General features: G+C 38.2%; 1 protein-coding gene across 1 annotated transcript in view; it reads right to left on the bottom strand.

The window, feature by feature from the left end:
* CCDC73 (coiled-coil domain containing 73) overlaps positions 1–14,640 on the bottom strand; it is a 106,003-nt gene extending 91,363 nt beyond the window's left edge. Inside the window, exons 1-2 of the mRNA XM_027561965.1 lie at positions 14,617–14,640; positions 10,367–10,438 (exon numbers count right to left, since the gene is read on the bottom strand). Of these exons, the coding sequence (XP_027417766.1) occupies positions 10,367–10,438; positions 14,617–14,640 (96 nt within the window). The remainder of the gene's footprint in view (positions 1–10,366; positions 10,439–14,616) is intronic.
* Between the last annotated feature and the right edge of the window lie 7,590 nt (positions 14,641–22,230).

Raw genomic sequence — 22,230 nt, 5'->3', positions numbered from 1 at the left:
GAACAAGCCTGGACACTTACTAAAAACACATTTCTCAGCAAGCAGGCTTACTTCCTATGAATTTTTTATTACTTTCTCCCTCATACATTTCAACTCAGTGCTATCCTCTAAACATTGCTAATTACCCAAAGAAGAGGAATTTCACAAGATCTAGCCTCTATTCAAACAATCACTATGCCTCAAACGGATTTATTTAAAAAACTCCTAGAAAATCTGGGTTTAATAATGCATGCTTAGTCGTTCAGTCATGTCTGACCCTGCGATCCCATAGACTGTAGTCCGCCAGGCTTCTCTGTTCATGGGGATTCTCCAGGCAAAAATACTGGAGTGGGTTGCCATACCCTCCTCCAGGGGACCTTCCCAACCCAGGGATTGAACCCAGGTCTTATCTGTTGATATATCATTTTCTGAAACTAAAATGGGAACTATCAGGTAAGATATACTGTAAGAGTCTCAACTGACCCCTAAAACAAGACTCTTTACCAGAGGTAAAACCAGTCCAGATGACAGTACTTACCCACTCAGCAGAGTTTGCCAAGTGTCAAGAGATAACAAAGTTAACATAAAACTATCAATAATATCAAGGTTATTTGGAATAGTATCTGAAGTAGTCCATGATTTTGTAATACTGTAAAAACAATGAATGTTTCTAACCTCAATAGGATTACCAATTAAAATGAACAACAGTTATTAAGTACTCTGAAGTAGGAAGTAAGCTTCCTAAAGAGGTGGCTATCATGAAACCACACTATACAGGATAATAAAGCCTAAAGGAAATATCCCAGTTTATCTTTATGACACACAGGCAGCCCTCAGTTAGCTCCTGGCCCAATGATACTCTAAACAGCTAAATCTTCCTGTAGATAAAACAACAACAACAACAAACAACGCTATTCTGGAATGTCCACAACTGGCTCCAGAGTCTGAAAAGAATACATGGTTGTAAAATATAAGAGAATCCCTGACACTTTCAGGACAGACACTTGGTGGCACCAGAGAACCTCAATGGAACTCTGCAAACATTTACAAGAAATTACCCATCGGAACAAGGACATATTAAAAACTATATTCTATTAGCATTGGTGGGGTAATTTTAATAAGATTTTTGAGGATGTCTCTGGTGCAAATCTTATGTCTCCCTCACAATCCTAGTAAAACTGTTATCCTTCTAAACCCAAGCTTCAGGACGCCCCACTGAACGTGTCCAAATAGATTTCCTAAAATTAACCCTTGAAAAGGTTTCTGAATGTGTTCTGATCATTGCTTACTACTTTTCTGGATGGACTGAAACTTTTTCTTGAGAGACAGCTATAATTATGAGAGTAGGAAAAAATTACTTGATTTTGTGCTCCCAATATGAGTATTTCCCGTAATAGAGGCACTTTCTACTGGACCTGTTATTACGGAATTTTGCAAAGTCCTGTCATTTATTTGGATATTTCATTGTCCCAATCATTTCCACTCTTGAGGGAAAGTAGAAAGTTAATGGCATCTTAAATCTGACATTCTTGAACTGCTGGGACCAAGAAGGTTATGTCTAATGCTCAAGACCATTAAGTCCACACTCTCCTACACTCATTGGCTTTTACCACACACATCTGTTAGAGCTTGCCACATGAAACTGGCTACTGATATCCCAACCTTAGACATTTTCTTACTTTGGATAAACGAGCAAAGTATTATACTCCAAGGACTCAGGAAATATACTGCATAGTCTTATCACCATCTCATGTAAATTGCCTTTCCTCTACATGATCTAAAATGCAGATCAAAGCTAAGAGAATTCATTACCCATTAGACCTGCCCTGCAAGAAATGATAAAAGGAGACCTGCAGGTTGAAATGAAAGGACACAAAAGACTCCATACGAAGAAATAAAAATCTTTATTTCCATATGAAGAAATAAAAATCTCAACAAAGGTAAATACATGAGAAATTTATAAAAGCTTGTATTACTCTAACAATTTTTGTTTGTTTCTATGTGATTTAAGAAACTAACACTTAAAAAATTATTAGACTAAAAGCTAGTATTATTGTAACTTTGATTTGTAACTCCACATTTGTTTTCTATGTAATTCAGAGACTAGGGAATTCCCTGGTGGTCCAGTGGTTAAGACTCCATGCTCCCAATGCAAAGGGCCTATGTTCAATCTCTAGTCAGGGAACTATATCCTGCCTGCTGCAACTAAAGATCCGGCAAGCCATAATGAAGATCCCACATGTGGCAACAAAGATCTATGTGTCGCAGCTAAGACCCAGTGCAGCCAAATAAATAAATAAATATTGTTAAAAATCTACGAAGTTGCTATTATTATTTTAAAAATTCAGAGATTAATACATATTTAAAACTACTAGTTTATTTTCTTGAGCATACAATATGCTATGCTATGCTAAGTCACTTCAGTCGTGTCCGACTCTGTGTGACCCCATAGACGCACCAGGCTCCCCCCTCCCTGGGATTCTCCAGGCAAGAACACTGGAGTGGGTTGCCATTTCCTTCTCCAATGCATGAAAGTGAAAAGTGAAAGTGAAGTCGCCTAGTCGTGTCTGACTCTTAGCGACCCCATGGACTGCAGCCTACCAGGCTCCTCCATCCATAGGATTTTCCAGGCAAGAGTACTAAAGTGGGGTGCCATTGCCTTCTCTGAGCATACAATATATAAAGATGTAATTCTGTAATATCAACAACTGAAAGGGGTGTAGATAGAACTATAAAGGAATAGAGTACTTATATGTTATTGACATTAACCTGATACATATTCAAATTAGAGTGCTATAATAATAGATGCTAACTATTGGACTGCAATAGTTAGCATCCTTGGACTGCAAGGAGATCCAACTAGTCCATTCTAAAGGAGATCAGCCCTGGCTGTTCTTTGGAAGGAATGATGCTAAAGCTGAAACTCCAGTACTTTGGCCACCTCATGCAAAGAGCTGACTCATTGGAAAAGACTCTGATGCTGGGAGGGATTGGGGGCAGGAGGAGAAGGGGACGACAGAGGATGAGATGGCTGGATGGCATCACCGACTCGATGGACGTGAGTTTGAATGAACTCCAGGAGATGGTGATGGACAGGGAGGCCTGGCGTGTTGCAATTCATGGGGTTGCAAAGAGTCGGACACGACTGAGCGACTGAACTGAACTGTAATACCTATGGTAACCAAAAAGGAAATAGCTAGAGAGTATACACAAAAGGAAATGAGAAAGGAATTCAAACATTTTACCATAAAAAATCAACTAAACACAAAAGATGATGGTAATCAGGAAATGAGGACAAAAATCTATCAGATACATATAAAACAGCAAAATGATAGAAGTTAGTCATTCCTTATCAGTAATTACTTTAAATGTATATTTAAAGTCTCTCATCAAAAGACAAACACTGGAAGAATGCATAGAAAATGTGATCCAACTTTATGCTATCTACAAAAGGCTAACTTTAAATCTAAAGACACAAATACGTTAAAATAAAAAAGTGGAAAAAGATATTCCATCAAAATAACAACCAACCAAACAAACAAAAAAGCGGACTTTAAAAAGTTACAATAGACATAGAAAGACATTATATATTCATAAAACATTCAATAAGGAAAAAGATAACAATCATAAACATTTATGAACCAAATGACAGACCATCAAAATATATGAAGCAAAAATGGACAGAATTGAAGCAATAAATAGTTCTACAATAACAGTTGAAGACTTCAACACCTCATTCTCAAAAACAGAATACCCAGTTAGAAGATAACAAGGAAATAGAGGAGACTGGAATAACACAGTAAACAACCTAGATCTAACAGACATAAACAGAACACTCTACCCCAAAACAAAATATATATTCTTCTCAGGTGCATATTGGACATTTTTCCAGGACAGACCATATGCTAGGCCACAAATTAAGTTGCAATAGATTTTGATTGCATTCAAAGTATCCTCTCTGATCACAATGGGAAGAAGTTAGAAATCAGTAACAGGAGGAAAACTAGAAAACCCATATATTTGTGAAAATTAAACAACAAACTCTTAAACAACTGTGATTAAAGAAATCACAAGGAAAATTAGAAAATAAAGAAGGACAAATGAAAACAAACAAAAAAACATACCAAAACTGATGGGATGCAGCAAAAGACATGCTAATGGGAATATTTATAACTATAAATACTTACATTAAAAAACAAGAAAGATCTCAAATCAACAACCTAACTTTACACTTGATAAAGAGAAGAACAAACTAAACCCAAAGTTAACCACAGAAAGAAAATAATGAAGATCAGAGCAGAGATAAATAAAATAGAGAATAGAAAAATAATAGACAGGGCTTCCCTGGTGGCTCAGTGGTAAAGAAACAGCCTGCCAACGCAGGGGACACAGGTTCAAGACACGGGTTTAATCCCTAATCTGGGAAAATTCCTCATGGCGTGGAGCAACTAACCGCATGCACCTCAGCTACTGAGCCTGCGCACTCGAGTCCGTGAGCTGCAACCACTGAAGCCTGCATGCCCTAGAGCCCACGTTCCACACAACAGAATTCACCGCGGTGAGACACCTGTGCTCCACAACTAGAGGGTGGTCCCTGCACTCCACAACTTGACTAAAGACCCAATACAGCCAAAAATAAATCTAAAAATTTTAGAAAAGAAAAATAGAGAAAATCAGTGAAATTAAAAGTTGGTTCTAAAAAACAATTAAAAAAAAAAAAAGTTGGTTCTTTGAAAAGTTAACAAAATTGACAAACCTTTACCTAGATGGACTGGGCTTCCCTGGTGACTCATATGGTAAAGAACCTGCCTGCAATGAGGCAGACCTGGGTTCGATCCCTGGAATGGAAAGATTCCCTGGAGGAGGGCATGGCAACTTACTCCAGTATTCTTGCCTGGTGAATCCCCATGGACAGAGGAGCCTGGAGGGCCTCAGTCTGTGGGGTTGCAAAGTCAGACGCGACTGAGAGACTAAACACAGGACAGATGGACTAAGAAAAAAAGAAAAGGCTCAAATTTTGAAAGTGCTCAAATTTCAAAAATGGAAGTGGGGGCATTACTACTGATTCTGCAGAAATAAAAAAGTATTATAAGAGTACTTTGGACTGCAAGGAGATCCAACCAGTCCATCCTAAAGGAGATCAGTCCTGGGTGTTCATTGGGAGGACTGATGTTGAAGCTGAAACTCCAATACTTTGGCCATCTGATGCAAAGAGCTGACTCATTTGAAAAGACCCTGATGCTGGGAAAGATTGAAGGCAGGAGGAGAAGGGGGACAACACAGGATGAGATGGTTGGATGCATCACCGACTCAATGGACATGAGTATGGGTAAACTGCAGGAGTTGGTGATGGACAGGGAGGCCTGGCATGTTGTGGTTCATGGGGTCATAAAGAGTCGGACATGACTGAGCGACTGAACTGAACTGATAAGAATATTATGAACAATTCTATGCCAACAAATTGGGTAACCTAGATGAAATGGAGAATTCCTAGAAATGCAAAACCTACCAAATAACAAAGAAACAGAAAAATTTAACAGACCTATAACTATTAGGACTTCCCTGACAGCTCAGACAATAAAGTGTCTGCCTACAATGCGGGAGTCATGGGTTTAATCCCTGGGTCAGGAAGACCTCCTGGAGAAGGAAATGGCAACCCACTCCAGTATTCTTGTCTAGAAAATCCCATGGATGGAGGAGACTGGGAGGTTACAGTCCACGGGGTCGCAAAAAGTCAGACACGACTGAGGGACTTCAGTTTAGCTTTAGCTTAAGCTTGTAACTATTAAGGAGATTGAATCTGTAATAAAAAATAAACACCCAACACAGAAAAGCCCTGAGCTTGATCAAACATTTAAAGAAGAATTAACAGCAATCCTCCTCAAACTTTTCCAAAGAGTTGAAAAGGAAGGAATACTTCCTAACTCATGCTTTTAAGCCAGTGTCACCTTGATACCAAAGCCAGATGAAAAAACACGTCAAAAAAAGAATACTATAGACCAATACCCCTAAAGAACAGTGATGCAACATTTCTCAAAAAAAAAAAAAAAACCTACCAGCAAACTGAATTCAGATAAAAGGATCATACACCATGACCAAGTAGGATTTATCCTTGGGATAAGAGAAGAGTTCAACAACAAAAAGTCAATCAATGCAATAAACCATATTAACACAATGAAGGGGGAAAAAAGCACACAATTATCTCAACTTATGAAATAAAAAGTAAATGACAAAATTCAATACCCTTTCATGATTTAAAAAAAAAACTCAACAAACTAGGAAAAGAAGGAAACTACTTCAACATAATAGCCATATTTGTAAACCCCACATGAACATAATACTCAATGGTAAAGGACTGAAAGCTTTTCCTCTAAGGTTAGGAAGAAAGCAAGGATGCCCACTTTTACAGCTTCTCCTCAACACAGTATTAGAAGCCTTAGTCAAAGCAATGAGGCAAGAAAAAGAAATCCAGTTTGAAAAAGAAAAAGTAGAATTATCTGTCTGCAGGTCTTATATGTACAAAACCCTAAAGATTCCACCAAAAAATTGAATAAATGAATTAAGCAAAGTAATAAGATACAGTCACACCAAAATCAGTTGCATGTTCAATACAATGAACAACCCAAAAATGAAATTAAGAAAACAGTTACATTTACAATAGCACTAACAAGAATAAAATACATAGAAATTCACTCAATCAAGGAGATAAAAGACCTGTATAATGAAAACTACAAAACAGTGCCAAAAGAAAATAAATTAAATAAAACATAAAAAGTGTAAACACATCCTTTGTGCTGGGATTAGAAAGCTTCATGTTAGTAAGATGTCAATACTATCCAAAGTTCCCTATAGATTCAACGCAATCTCTATGAGAATTCCAATGATATTTTTGCAGAAATAGAAAAACTCATCCTAAAATTCAAATGGAATCTCAAGGAACCCCAAACAGTCAAATAATCTTGAAAAAGAAGAACAAAGCTCGGAGATTCACATGTCCTGATTTCAAAACTTACTGGAAAGCTCTAGGAATCAAAACAGTGTAGTAATGGCATAAAGAAAGACACATGGACCAATGGAACAAAATTAAGAGCCCAGAAATAAGCCCTCTTACATAGTCAAATATTTTTGACAAGGGTGCCAAGATCATTCAATCAGCAAAGAACAGTCTTGCCAACCAAAGGTTCTAGAAAAACTGGATACAAATATGCAAAAGAATGAAGCTGAACCCTTACCTAACACCATATACAAAAATGAACTCAACCAAAACACCCAACCAACCTGTTAATAAAGCAAAACCATGTTTATTAGAATTCACTGCAGTAACTGAGGACACTACCTTGACAGTCTTCAGTTCAGTTTAGTTGAATCGCTCAGTCGTGTCCGACTCTTTGCAACCCCATGAATCGCAGCACGCCAGGCCTCCCTGTCCATCACCAACTCCCAGAGTTCACTCAGACTCACGTCCATCGGAGTCAGTGACGCCATCCAGCCATCTCATCCTCTGTCGTCCCCTTCTCCTCCTGCCCCCAATCCCTCCCAGCATCAGAGTCTTTTCCAATAAGTCAGCTCTTTGCATGAGGTGGCCGAAGTATTGGAGTTTCAGCTTCAATATCAGTCCTTCCAATGAACACCCAGGACTGATCTCCTTTAGAATGGAGTGGTTGGATCTCCTTGCAGTCCAAGGGACTCTAAACAGTCTTCTCCAACACCACTGTTCAAAAGCATCAATTCTTTGGCGCTCAGCTTTCTTTATAGTCCAACTCTCATATCCAAACATGACTACTGGAAAAACCATAGCCTTGACTAGACGGACCTTTGTTGGCAAAGTAATATCTCTGCTTTTTAATATGCTGTCTATGCCGGTCATAACTTTTCTGCCAAGGAGTAAGCGTCTTTTTATTTCATGGCTGCAGTCACCATCTGCAGTGATTTTGGAGCCCCAAAAAACAAAGTCAGCCACTGTTACCCCATCTATTTGCCATGAAGCGATAGGACCAGATGCCATGATCTTAGTTTTCTGAATGTTGAGCTTTAAGCCAACTGATTTACTCTCTTCTTTCACTTTCATCAAGAGGCTCTTTAGTTCTTTTTTGCTTTATGCCATAAGGGTGGTGTCATCTACATATCTGAGGTTATTGGTATTTCTCCTGGCAATCTTAATTCCAGCTTGTGCTTCATACAGCATTTCTCATGATGTACTCTGCATATAAGTTAAATAAACAGGGTGACAATACACAGCCTTGACATACTCCTTTCCCTATTTGGAACCAGTCTGTTGTTCCATGTTCAGTTCTAACTGTTGCTTCTTGACCTGCATACAGATTTCTCAGGAGGCAGATCACGTGGTCTGGTATTACCATTCACTAATTATCTCATGTATTTGGATCTATTTCTGGACTCTGTTATATTTTATCTGTTCATGTGTCAGTTCAGTTCAGTCGCTCAGTCATGTCCAACTCTTTGAGACCCCATGAATTACAGCACGCCAGGCTTCCCTGTCCATCACCAACTCCCGGAGTTCACTAAAACTCATGTCCATCGAGTCGGTGATGCCATCCAGCCATCTCATCCTCTGTTGTTCCCTTCTCCTCCTGCCCCCAATCCCTCCCAGCATCAGAGTCTTTTCCAATGAGTCAACTCTTTGCCTGAGGTGGCCAAAGTACTGGAGTTTCAGCTTTAGCATCATTCCTTCCAAAGAACACCCAGGACCGATCTCCTTTAGAATGGACTGGTTGGATCTCCTTGCAGTCCAAGGGACTCTCAAGAGTCTTCTCCAACACCACAGTTCAAAAGCATCAATTCTTCGGTGCTCAGCTTTCTTCACAGTCCAACTCTCACATCCATACATGACTACTGGAAAAACCATAGCCTTGACTAGACGGACCTTTGTTGGCAAAGTAATGTCTCTGCTTTTGAATATGCTATCTAGGTTGGTCATAACTTTCCTTCCAAGGGGTAAGCATCTTTTAATTTCATGGCTGCAACCACCATCTGCAGTGATTTAGGAGCCCAAAAAAATAAAGTCCGACACTATTTCCACTGTTTCCCCATCTATTTCCCTTTAAGTGATGGGACCGGATGCCTGTTCATGTATGCTGCTGCTGCTGCTGCTAAGTCGCTTCAGTCGTGTCTGACTCTGTGCGACCCCATCGACGGCAGCCCACTAGGGTCCTCTGTCCCTGGGATTCTCCAGGCAAGAATACTGGAGTGGGTTGCCATTTCCTTCTCCAATGGATGAAAGTGAAAAGTGAAAGTGAAGTTGTTCAGTCGTGCCTGACTCTTAGCAACCCCATGGACTGCAGCCCACCAGGCTCCTCCATCCATGGGATTTTCCAGGCAAGAGTACTGGAGTGGGTTGCCATTGCCTTCTCCGCTGTTCATGTATACTACCAAGCTATTTCAATTATTGCAGCTTTAAAATACGTTTATGATTCTAGTGGGACTATTTCATCCTCTTTGTTTTCAAAACTTTCCCAGGCACTTTTTTCAAGTTTATTTCCACATAAATCTTAGAATCAGCATAAGTATCCCATATACACAAGTGGTATTTTAAACTGGACTATATAAAACTTACTGATTAACTTAAAGATTCCGATAACTTTTGACTGTTAATGCTCTCTATTCAAAATAAGCTATGACTGTACATTCTGAAATATGCTTGGAAGTTTCAATTGCATTTGGAATTTATCTGTTTTTTCCTCTCCACAGACAGGTTTCTTTATTTCAGACCTGTCCCTCATGTAACCCACCTCTGGTTTTACTCCCATTTCTACACAACCTTGTTGATCTGTCTGGCTTCAAAATTCCCATCGTAGGCCTGTCCTCTCTATTACGTGAATTCTGATTCTGACGTGTTGTCTCTGTGTTCCTGTTTCAAAACTGCCTAACACTGCAAAGAAGGGCCATCTTGATTAAGCTTTCAGTTTTTAGTTGTTAAAGTTACTTTGCTGGAAAGGCAAGAGAAGCACTATCAAAAATGCTTCTATATGGATAAGGATCAAAAGAGAATCAGATTTTTTAAATATTTGGTTATAATATGTAATAATAGCCTAGGAAAATATGGAACTATTCTGAGGTTACATTTCTTAAAAAATACTTTGACTCTTCTATAATACACAATATGTTTTTCAGATATGAAATAATTCACAATAGTTTCCAGAGTTATCCTTTGCTATTTTCCTATTAGAAAGCATGAAAAATAAATGGTTATTCTGTTTTTTGGAAGCCCAAATGTTATTAATAGTTTTAGCTGTAATTTTTTGGAGACTCTGTAAAGTGATGCACAATTCTCCAAATATTATATTTTGGAAATTTAAAAATTATCTTTGCAAGTAAGGATTAAAATACATTTTTAAATAAAATGATAATCAGAAGAGGAAATACTCACCTTTTGCCATTTAAGTTCTTGTGTCTCCATAATAATTTTAGCAATCTGCTCTTCATACTGAGTTTCTGCTTCCTAAGTCAAAAAGAAGAAAAATGCTAGTAAATAAGGACTTGAAAACTTCCAGTTTTGGTTCATTCTAAGGAGAAAGAGATCTAAAGAGATAAAAAACAACATCCTCCCACCCTTACAACAAGAAAAAAAGTTGGAAATGTTGCAAGTTAAATAGTTAAATCCATCAGAGAACTGAGGTCCCATATCAACCAAGTAATCCAAAATCTGGACTGAGACAGGTACCTGCAGGGAGAAAAGAACCACAGCATTTGCTTACCTGGAACATAAGCCACTGAGTACTGATAAGAAAACTCAGCTACAAGTCCTTAATACATTTCTAAAGGCAGAGCATGGGCTGGTGTAAGAAGATGAATCTCCTGATGGCTAGAGAAATAAGGAGGTTAATGCTTTCTGACAGGTTTTTCTTCCATGAAACCCACTAGGTGCTTACAGAAAAGGAAGGAAAGAATCTGAGAAAACTTTCCCCCTGTGGTACTGGTTGGAGACGAGAAGAGCAGTCACAAGCCATCTTCCCTAAATCTACTACAGACCAAAAACTTAATCTGCAGGGGAAAGGAAAATCAAAAGTACATCTAAGGACACTAGTGGAAAACCTCTGTAGCTAGGAAAAGGAATCAACCGACAACACTAAAAACTTACTTAGACAAGACTATCTTTCTTATCTCCTTGAAAGAACAAAACCGTTAATCTACGGGGGGTAGGGCAATAAAAACTGTAGCATGAGAGCACTTGTGGAAACCCCCTGAAGCTGAGAGAAGGCTACAAAAATAAAACAACAGTTCTATCACTGGGGCAGGGGAAGGAATACATTCTAGGCCTACCATTAAATACAGAAAAGGGATCAGAATTCTAGTGAAGGCTTCACCTTGAGAATCAGGTTCACTGAAGACTGAGGGCTTAATAGAAACATCAGAAAATGCTCCTATTCCCTACCTGATACCACCACCCAACTAATTAAGCAGTGAGATACAGCTGGAAGAGCTGCAAAGACAGACCCTCTCTGGGAAGCAGCACAAAGAGACCCAAAATCAAGGGAGGAAGTCTAAAGTCAGCCAGGAAGCAGTTATTTAGAAAAACTCTGATTTTGTTTAAAATATTGTAATATTCTTGAATTTGTCCGCACAATAAACAGAAGTATCACTAGAGAAATCTGAAGCTTCTATTGGAAACTCTGACAGGTAGACTTGAAAGGGGACTGGTTGAGTGTTAGAGGACTGTCACCACACACACACACTTATCACACACACACACACACACACACACTCACAGACAGCTCTTCTGCAAAGACTGAGAGGTTTTCTTGTTTGTTTTGCTTCCAGGTATTTTAGGCTATCTCTGTCAGACAAAGCACTAGCTGATCACTAAGCTAAGAACATGGCACACGTGACAAAAACTGAAGACTTAAAATTATTTCAGAAAAGTCACTAAACAGAGACAAAAACAAGCAGCAACCCTGTAGAGAAGGAGGAATCGTATTTCCAGAGCTGTCACATACTCAAAATGCCCATTTCTCAACAAAATGTCCATTTCTCAACAAAAAATTATAAGGCATCCAGGTAAACAGAAGAGTGATTCATACACAGGAAAACAAACAAACAATTTAATAGTAACTGTTCCTGAGCAAATGCAGACAATGGACCTAGACAGACTTTAAATCAATAATTTTAAAATATGTGCAAAATGCTAAAAGAAACCATGTACAGAAGTTCTATAGCCATTAAAAAGTTAAGGGAATGCTACAAACAAGTTTATGGTCATAAATGTGACAACTTACAGAGACAGACCAATTATTCCAAAACAACAAACTACCAAACCTCAACTAAGGAGATAAACAAAATCTGCAACAGCTCGATAACCATAAATTCAAAAGCTCCTAAAAAAGAAATTTCTTTCTTAGGAAACAGCTTTTCTTTAAGTGTGAACATTTAGGCTATTCCATGCATATTAGAAATACTTATTTTTGATACTTGGTACTTAATCAAACCAAGAAACCCTCTGAAAGAGTGATTAATATTGTATTAGACAATATGAAAAACTGAATTGGGCCATTTCGTAGGAGGTGGATTATGAGTTTGAAAAGGAGAATGAAAGTACCCAGTTACAGTTTTGGCTACTTGGACAAGAGCCTGCTATATATACTACATCCCTAAATCTGTTCAGGGTCAAGAATTGAAGAGGCCTGACCAATGCACAGTCCATCGTGTAAAACTACAGCCTGAAGCAAGTACTTTAAAAAAGCATGTCACTTTCTAAAGGTTATAAAGAGTAAATAAACCAGCAAATTACTCCTCTTTTATTGTTTTTGTAAAAACAATAAAATCCTTGTAGTCCTAAGGCAGCCAATAAAAAATAAACACTTTAAAGTTTAGTTTTTAAAGTCTTTTTTAAGGTTCTATATTCTTGGATATTTTATTGAAGTTTCATATGGGATTTCCTTACCAAATTTATCATATTTTTTTCTCATTGACAATTTAATAAGAATTTTTATTAATGATTTTTTAAAACTGCCTGAAGAATGAAAAAAAGTGAAAAGTTCAAATAAAATGTAAATAATAATTTTTAATAAAAAGCAAGAAGTTATACCAAAATCCTAACACAGTAGAAGTATATTATAATGTTACTTTCAGCAATGTGGATAACACTCATTTTCCCAGTTTTCCATGTAGTTTAAGATACAGATTCTACAAATCATTATAACAGCAAAAGGGCTATGACAGCACAACTAATTTTACGGGGAACTGAAATGCTGCTTAATATTATTTACCACATTGTACGCATGTTCAGCTGGTCAGTTATGTATGACTTTTTTGACCCCATGGACTGTGGCCCACGAGGCTCCTCTGTCCATGGGATTATCCCAGCAAGAATTACACCATTAATTACCCAGTTTCCTTCCTACTAATTTCCTTAGCAAATCATTGCTATTTTTTTTTTTTTTGGCTGCACCCCACCAAACATCAAATGACCCAAAAATGAAGGAAAAAAAGAGACAACAGAAACAGATCTACGGGTCCATATATTCGAGTTTATAGGTATTGTTGTTATTCAGTCACTAAGTCGTGTCTAATTCTTTGCAACCCCATATACTGCATCATGCCAGGCTTCCCAGTCCTTCACTATCTCTCAGAGTTTGCTCAAACTCACACCTTATTGAGTCAGTGACGCTATCCAACCATCTCATCCTTTGTTGCTCCCTTCTCCTGCCCTCAATCTTTCCTAGCATCAGGGTCTTTTTCCAACGAGTCAGCTCTTCCCATCAGGTGGTACTGAAGCTTTAGTCCAATGAATATTCAGAGGATTTCCTTTAAGACTGACTGGTTTGATCTCCTTGCTGTCCAAGTAACTCTCAAGAGTCTTCTCCAGCACCACAGCTTGAAAGCATCAATTCTTGCCTTCTTTACGGTCAAACTCTCACATCCATAGATTACTACTGGAAAAACCATAACTTTAGCTATACGGACCTTTGTTGGCAAAGTGATGTCTCTGCTTTTTAATATGTTGTCTACATTTGTCACAGCTTCCTTCCAAGGAGTATGCATCTTTTAATTTCATGGCTGCAGTCACCATCTATAGTGATTTGATTTTGGAGCCCAAGAAGATAAAATCTGTTATTGTTTCCACTTTTTCTCCATCTATTTTCCATGAAGTGGTGGGACTGGATGCCATGATCTTAGTTCTTTGAACGTTGAGTTTTAAGCCAGATTTTTCACTCTCTTCTTTCACTCTTATCAGGAGCTCTTTAGTTCCTCTTTGCTTTATTCCATTAGAATTATATCATCTGCATATCTGAGGTTGTTGATATTTCTCCCAGTAATCTTAATTCCAGCTTATGAGTCAGCCTGGCATTTTGCATGATGTACTCTTAATATAAGTTAAATATGCAGGGTGACAATATACTCATTGACAGCCTTGATGTACTCCTTTCCCAAATTTGAACCAGTCCATTGTTCCATGTCTGATTCTAACTATTGCTTCTTGACCTGCATACAGGTTTCTCAGGAGACAGGTAAGGTGGTCTGGTATTCCCATTTCTTTAAGACTTTTTCACAGTTTGTTGTTGATTCACACAGTCAAAGGCTTTAGCATAGTCAATGAAACAGAAGTAGATGTTTTTCTGGAATTCACTTGCTTTTTCTGTGATCCAACGGATGTTGGCAACTTGATCTCTTTTTCCTCACCTTTCCTAAATCCAGCTTGTACATCTAGACATATTCAGTTCATGTACTGCTGAAGCCTACCTTGAAGGATTTTGAGCATTACATTGCTAGCACATAAAATGAGCACAACTGTGTGGTAATTTGAACATTCTTTGGCACCGTCTGTCTTTGGGATTGGAATGAAAGCTAACCTTTTCCAGTCCTGTGGCCACTGCTGAGTTTTCCAAATTTGCTGGCATATTGAGTGTAGCACTTTCACAGCATCAGCTTTTAGGATTTGAAATAGCTCAGCGAGAATTCAATCACTTACACTAGCTTTGTTCATAATAATGCTTCCTGAGGCCCACTTGACTTCACATTCCAGGATGTTTGGCTCTAGATGAGTGACCACACCATCAGAGTTCATTGTTTAGTTGCTAAGTCATATCTGACTCTTTGTGACCCCGTGGATTGTAACCCACCAGGCTCCTGTGTCCATGGGATTCCCTAGGCAAGAATAGTGGAGTGGGTTGCCATTTCCTTCTCCAGGGAATCTTCCCGACCCAGGGACTGAACCCATGTCTCCTGCATGCAGGGAGATTCTTTACCACCTGAGCCACCAGTAAAGCTTATCTAGGTCATTAAGACCTTTTTTGTATAGCTCTTCTGTGTATTCTGCCACCACTTCTTAATCTCTTCTGCTTCTCTTAGGTCCTTGATGTTTCTGTCCTTTACTGTGCCTATCTTTGTATGAAATGTTCCCTTGGTATCTCCAATTTTCTTGAAGAAATCTCTAGTCTTTCCCATTCTATTGTTTTTCTCCATTACTTTGCATTGTTCGCTTAAGGTTTTCTTATCCCTCTTTGCTATTCTCTGCAACTCTGCATTCAGTTGGGTGTATCTTTCCCTTTCTCCCCTGCCTTTCATTTCTATTTTCAGCTATTCGTAAGGCCTCCTCAGACAACCATTGTGCCTTCTCACATTTCTTTTTCTTGGGGGTGGTTCTTGTCACTGCTTCCTACACAATGTTACAAACCTTCAGCCACAGTTCTTCAGGCATTCTGTCTACCAGATCTAATCCCTTGAATCTATTCATCACCTCTACTGTATAATCATACGGGATTTGATTTAAGTCATACCTGAATGGCCTAGTGGTTTTCCCTACTTTCTTCAATTTAAGCGTGAATTTTGAAATAAGAAACTCATGATCTGAGCCACAGTCAGCTCCCGATCTTGTTTTTGCTGACTCTGTAGAGTTTCTCCATCTTTGGCTGCAAAGAATATAATCAATCAGATTTAAATCCTGGCCCTCTGGTGATGTCCATGTGTACAGTCGTCTCTTGTGTTGTTGGAAGAGGGTGTTTGCTATGACCGATGTGTTCTCTTGGCAAACTCTGTTAGCCTTTGTGCTGGTTCATTTTGTACTCCAAGGCCAAACTTGCCTGTTATTCCAGATATCTTTTGACTTCCTACTTGTGCATTCCAATCCCCTATGATGAAAAGGATATCTTTTTTTAGTGTTAGTTCTAGAAAGTCTTGTATGTCTTCAGAGAACTGTTCAGCTTCTTTGGCCGTAGTGGTTGGGGCATAGACTTGGATTACTGTGATGCTCAATGGTTTGCCTTGGAAATGAACAGAGATCATTCTGTTGGTTTTGAGACTGCACCCAAGTACTGCATTTCAGACTCTTTTGTTGACTATAAGGGCTACCCAATCCTTCTAGGGGATTCTTGCCCACATTACTAGATATAATGGTCATCTGAATTAAAATCACCCATTCTTGTCCATTTTAGTTCACTGATTCCTCAAATGTCAATGTTCACTCACACCATCTCCTGCTTGACCATGTCCAATTTATCTTGATTCATGAACCGAATATTCTAGGTTCCTATGCAATACTGTTCTTTATAGCCTCAGATTTTACTTTCACCACCAGACACATCCACAGCTGAGTGTCATTTCCACTTTGGCCCAGACTCTTCATTCGTTCTGGAGCTATTTCTCTGCTCTTCCCCAGTGGCATATTGGACACCTACCAACCTGGGGGCTCATATTCTGGAGTCATATCTTTTTGCTTTTTCATACTGTTCATAGATATATATATACTATATATAGATATAGACTTTAAATATATGAAACTATATGCAAGAAACTATATGACAATATCAATTTCAGCAGAGGAATGAAAGTTATGAAAGAAGAACCAAATGAAAATATTAGGACTGAAAATATAAGAAGGAAAATTAAGAACTCAACAGATCGACCTAATCAGCAAACTACATAACCTGAAAATTCATTAACTGAAAGGAAGGGGAAAAAATAACCAGACTGAAATATGTACAGAAAAAGAAAAAGGAGAAGGAAAATGCAGACAAAAAATAAATAAATAATTATACAGAAGATTTGAACAAGATTGACAAAGTTGACCAAATTCACAGTCATTCTATATTGCACCCAAGAAACACAGAATACATATTATATTTTTTTCGAATTCATCTCTGTTGGCCTATTCAGCAAATTTGATTATATGCTTGACTAGAGAACAAAGTTCCACAAATATTATGTGACTGAAATTATGTAAAGCTTATAATCTGACATAAAATTATCCAAAAAAATTTTTTAAAGTTAATAGAAAGTAAAATGAAACTCTCAAATATTTGTAGAAGTAGTAGTACACATCTAAATAATGCATGGGTCAAAGAATAAATAACAATCTGAACTGAATGATAACAAAGATGTAGATAATATAGTTAATGAATCTACATAAATTTGTGGGATCCAACTAAAGGCACGCTAAGAGAAAAATTTAGTCTTAAATGCTGTACATTAGAAAAGGAACAAAGGTGAAAACTAATCAACTAAATACCATCTTTAGAAGTTCAAGACAAAAAGAACAAATTAAAGTAAGGAAATAATAAAGATAAGAGTGAACAGTAATAAAACACAAAACAAATATGCAACAGAGAGAATCAAAGGGGAAAAATAATTCCTTGAAAAGAACAACATAACTGATAAACCCTGAAAAAGACTGATCCGAAATTCCTACTCATTCACAACATCTCTGCATCAGTTATTTCTTCTATGAAGCTTTCCTCACTCCCCTTAGTAAAATGAGACATTTCCTTGTCCAGACTCAGAATATATTCTGTAATCCTTTATTATTACATGGTATTATATTCTCTAAAACCTGGCATAAGTGTTCACGAAATATTAAGTGAATGATCAAATATAGTTTTGCTTGCTTATTATCTCTTTAAAATTAAAAAGAAAAGAATCATATTGATTTCTACTATAGTATTTCTTGAACTTTCAGTTTCAAAGTCTAAATTTCCTTTTACAAACTTTTTATTTTGAAATTATTTTAGACTTACAGAAGACTTATAAAGATAGTAGAGTTCATATATACCCTTTATCCAGCTTCCCTAACTTTAAATTTTACATAAGTAGGGTACATTTATCAAAGTTAAGAAAATAACATTGTTACAATATTATTGATTAGACTATAAGGTTTCTTCACATTTCACTAGTTTTTCCACCAATATCTGTTTCAGGATATAATACGGGACACCATGTTATGGTTAATCATGTTTCCTTAGACTCCTCCAATCTGTAATAATTTCTCTCTTGTTTTTTATGACCTTGCTCTGACAAACACTGAGGAGCTATCTTGTAGAATGTTCCACATATCGTGTTTGTCTACTATTTTTTCATGATTAAACTATGTTTCAAGAATACCACAGCAGTAAAGTTCCCCTCTCATCACATCATATCATGAGTACCTGATGTTCACAATGAATTACTGAACCACACCAATTTTTTCTGGGGATCTTAAACTTAATCACTTAGTGAAGGTGGTATTTGCCAAGTTTCTCCACAGTAAACTATTTTTCCCTTTATATTTTCTATCTGTTAAAACTTAGTCCACCATCAAGGTGAGGGAAATTAATCTCCACTTCCTAGAGAAAAGAATATCAAGCAATTTGTGAACATGTATAAAACCATCACAGTAACTTACTACACAATTTGGGAAAGGTACTACAACTATTCTATTTCTCCTTAAAGTCTCATCCACTAATTTCAGCATTCATCTGTGGATCTTGCCTGCAGTAATTATTACTGTGATGCTTTAAGGGTGGTTTCTGTTTCTCTCCTTCCTCCTACATTTATTAATTGTGATAAAAGATTTGTCCCATCTCCCTCATTTATTTATCATTCACTTATGTTAGTAGGGTACAATGGATATTTATTTTATTCTTTGGGTTACAATCCAATACTATCATCATTTATTTTGTTGCTCAAATTCTTCCAGCTATGTTCATGGGAATTCTTTAAGGCTGGTTTCTGTACCCTTTTGACATGCTGTTTTAAGTACCTTCTTAAAGTATCTTCCAGCACTACAAGATATCCAACTCTAGAATAAACCACTTCTTCAAGGGGTCCTGGTTCCTTTTATTAGATAATGACATTTAGAACCAAAAAGTGAGTACTATAGATGGTTCCTGTTATGGGAGTGTTGCTACCTCTATGCCCTTTCAGCAGAGCCAGAAAATCTATGTATATAGTCTAACCAATGTGTATATATGTCTGTATTTCTGTATCTGTTTATACTAAATGAGTTCATACTGATACCTTCAACTTTAATCCCACACCACAGAATTCATTCTAGCCTCCCCCCACACATATTTATTTGTAACTTCTTCCTTCAACAGAGAAAAAAATTCTACCCAGCTCTATAACTTGCTTAATTTGTTCAACCCTAGCATAGCTGTAAGTAGTCTCAGTATTACTCCCATGAAAAATAAATCTGCCAACCAGAGAGTGTTTAATGCAAACATTTAAGCATTTTTATCTTCAGCCTTACAGTATCAACTCAACACGACAGAGGATGAGATGGTTGGATGGGCTTAATGGACATGAATTTGAGCAACGTCCAGGAGTTGGTGATGGACAGGGAAGCCTGGAGTGCTGCAGTCCTTGGGGTCGCAAAGAGTTGGACACGACTGAGCGACTGAACTGATCAACTCAAAGTACATTCTCTAAAGTTCTTAAATCAGCTTCTTTCCCCACCCACGTTTTTCACTGAAGTAATGGTGAAACAGTTATATACATTTTCACAGTCTATATTACATCCTGAAATTCTCCCCACACTCTGGTTGAATTTTTATAAAGGTTGCATATAGTATAGTTCACTGTGGTGTACAGTTTTATGGATTTTGACAGAAGCATGGAGAAATGTTTCTACCATCACGGTACCATACAGAAAAATCCATCACTCCTCAAAATTCTCTTATGCATTCCATTTATAGATAATCCCTATCCCATCCTTCAACACCTGGCAACTATTGATTTGTTTCCCATCCCCATAGTCTTGCCTCTTCCAGATCAGATCAGATCCATACAAATGCACTGCCTAGTATGAAGACTTACATAATTACTTCTTCCGCTTAGAAAAACTCATTCAATACTAATCAAAATACATGATATCATTTTTGAGGCTGTTTTGGGGGGAACAAAATTGTTTTAAGCACTTTAAAGTATCATGCCACTGTCTCCTGGACTGAGCAATTATTATCAAGAAGTCCACTATTAATAGTATTATTGTTCTTTTGAAAATAATGAATCTTTTCCCACTTCTGACTGCTTTTAAGATTTCCCATTTGTGCTTTCTATTATTATTACTAAATGAAAGATTCTTCAAATTCTACAATGCTTCACAATTCTCAGAAGTTTCACATACATGATTTTGCATTGTTGTTGTTGTTCAGTCGCTAAGTCATGTCCAACTCTTTGTCACCCCATGGACTGCAGCATTCCAGGCTTCCCTGTCCTTCACTATCTCCCGGAGTTTGCTCAAATTCATGCCCATCTGGTTGGTGATGCTACCTAACCATATCATCCTCTGCCGCCCCTTCTCCTTTTACCTTCAATCTTTCCCAGCATCAGGGTCTTTCCAGTGAATTGGCTCTTCGCATCAGATGGCCAAAGTATCAGAGTTTCAGCTTCAGCATCAGTCCTTCCAATGAATATTCAGGGTTGATTTCCCTTAGGATTGACTGATTTGATCTCTTTGCAGTCCAAGGGACTCTCAAGAGTCTTCTCCAGCACCACAGTTCAAAAGCACCAATTCTTCAGCGCTCAGCTTACTACATCTGTACATGACTACTAGAGAAACCATAGCTTTGACTACATGGACCTTTGCTGGCAAAGTGATAGCTCTGCTTTTTTAATACAGTGTCTAGGTTTGTCATGGCTTTCCTTCCAAGGAGCAAGCATCTTTTTCACATAACCTCATAATAATCCTTTTTTTCACCTACCCACGTATGTCTCTCCTCCTCCCTTTCCTATCCCTATTAGTAACCACTAGTTTGTTCTCTTTATCCATGAGTCAACTTTTCTGTTTTATTCACTAGTCTGTTGGGCTTCCCTCATAGCTCAGTTGGTAAAGAATCCACCTACAATGCAGGAGACCCCAGTTCAATTCCTGGGTCAGGAAGATCCTCTGGAGAAGGGATAGGCTACCCATTCCAGTATTCTTGGGCTTCCCTTGTGGCTCAGCTGGTAAAGAATCCACCTGCAATGTGGGAGACCTGGGTTCAATCCCTGGGTTGGGAAGATCCCCTGGAGAGGGAAAGGCTACCCACTCCAGTATTCTGGCCTAGAGAATTCCATGGACTATACAGTCCATGGGGTTGCAAAGACTCAGACACGACTAAGTGACTTTCACACACATGCTAGTCTGTTTTAATTTTTAGATTCCACATTTCATTTTGCATAATGCCTTCCATCTATGTTGCTGCAAACAGCAAAATGTCATTTTTCATGGATTAGTAGTATTCCATTGTAGTATTGTCGGAGAAGGCGATGGCACCCCACTCCAGTACTCTTGCCTGGAAAATCCTATGGACGGAGGAGCCTCGTAGGCTGAAGTCCATGGGGTCGCTGGGAGTCAGACACAACTGAGCAATTTCACTTTCACTTTTCACTTTCATGCATTGGAGAAGGAAATGGCAACCCACTCTAGTGTTCTTGCCTGGATAATCCCAGGGATGGGGGAGACTGGTGGGCTGCTGTCTATGGGGTCGCACAGAGTCAGACACGACTGAAGCGACTTAGCAGCAGCAGCAGCAGCATTGTAGTATTGTAGTAGTATTCCAATGCAGGAGACCTAGGTTCAATCCCTTGGTTGGGAAGATACCCTGGAGAAGGAAATGGCTACCCACTCCAGTACTCTTGCCTGGAGAATTACATGAACAAAGGAGCCTGGTGGGCTACAGTCGATGAGGTCTCAAAGAGTCAGACTCGACTGAGCAACTAACATTTTCACTTTTAGTATTCCACTGTACATGTATGGATGAATGAATGGATGGATGGATATGTATACGTGTGTGTGTGTGTGTGTGTATACACCACAATTTCTTTATCCATTCATCTGCTGATGGACATTTAGATTGCTTCCACATCCTGGCAACTAAATAATGCTTCTCTGAACACTGGGGTACATGCATCTATTTGAATTAGCATTTGAGCTCTTTCAAATATATACCCAGGAGTGCAGTAGCTGGGTCATATGGTAGTCCTATTTTTAGTTCTTCAAGAAATCTCCATACTGTTATCCATTGCGGCTACGTCAATTTACATTCCCCAACAGTGCATGAG

Source organism: Bos indicus x Bos taurus, chromosome 15 (genome assembly GCF_003369695.1).
Source record: "Bos indicus x Bos taurus breed Angus x Brahman F1 hybrid chromosome 15, Bos_hybrid_MaternalHap_v2.0, whole genome shotgun sequence".
NCBI lineage: Eukaryota > Metazoa > Chordata > Mammalia > Artiodactyla > Bovidae > Bos > Bos indicus x Bos taurus.
Note: the sequence above shows the minus strand (reverse complement) of the source record. Positions and strands in the feature narration are given on the sequence as shown.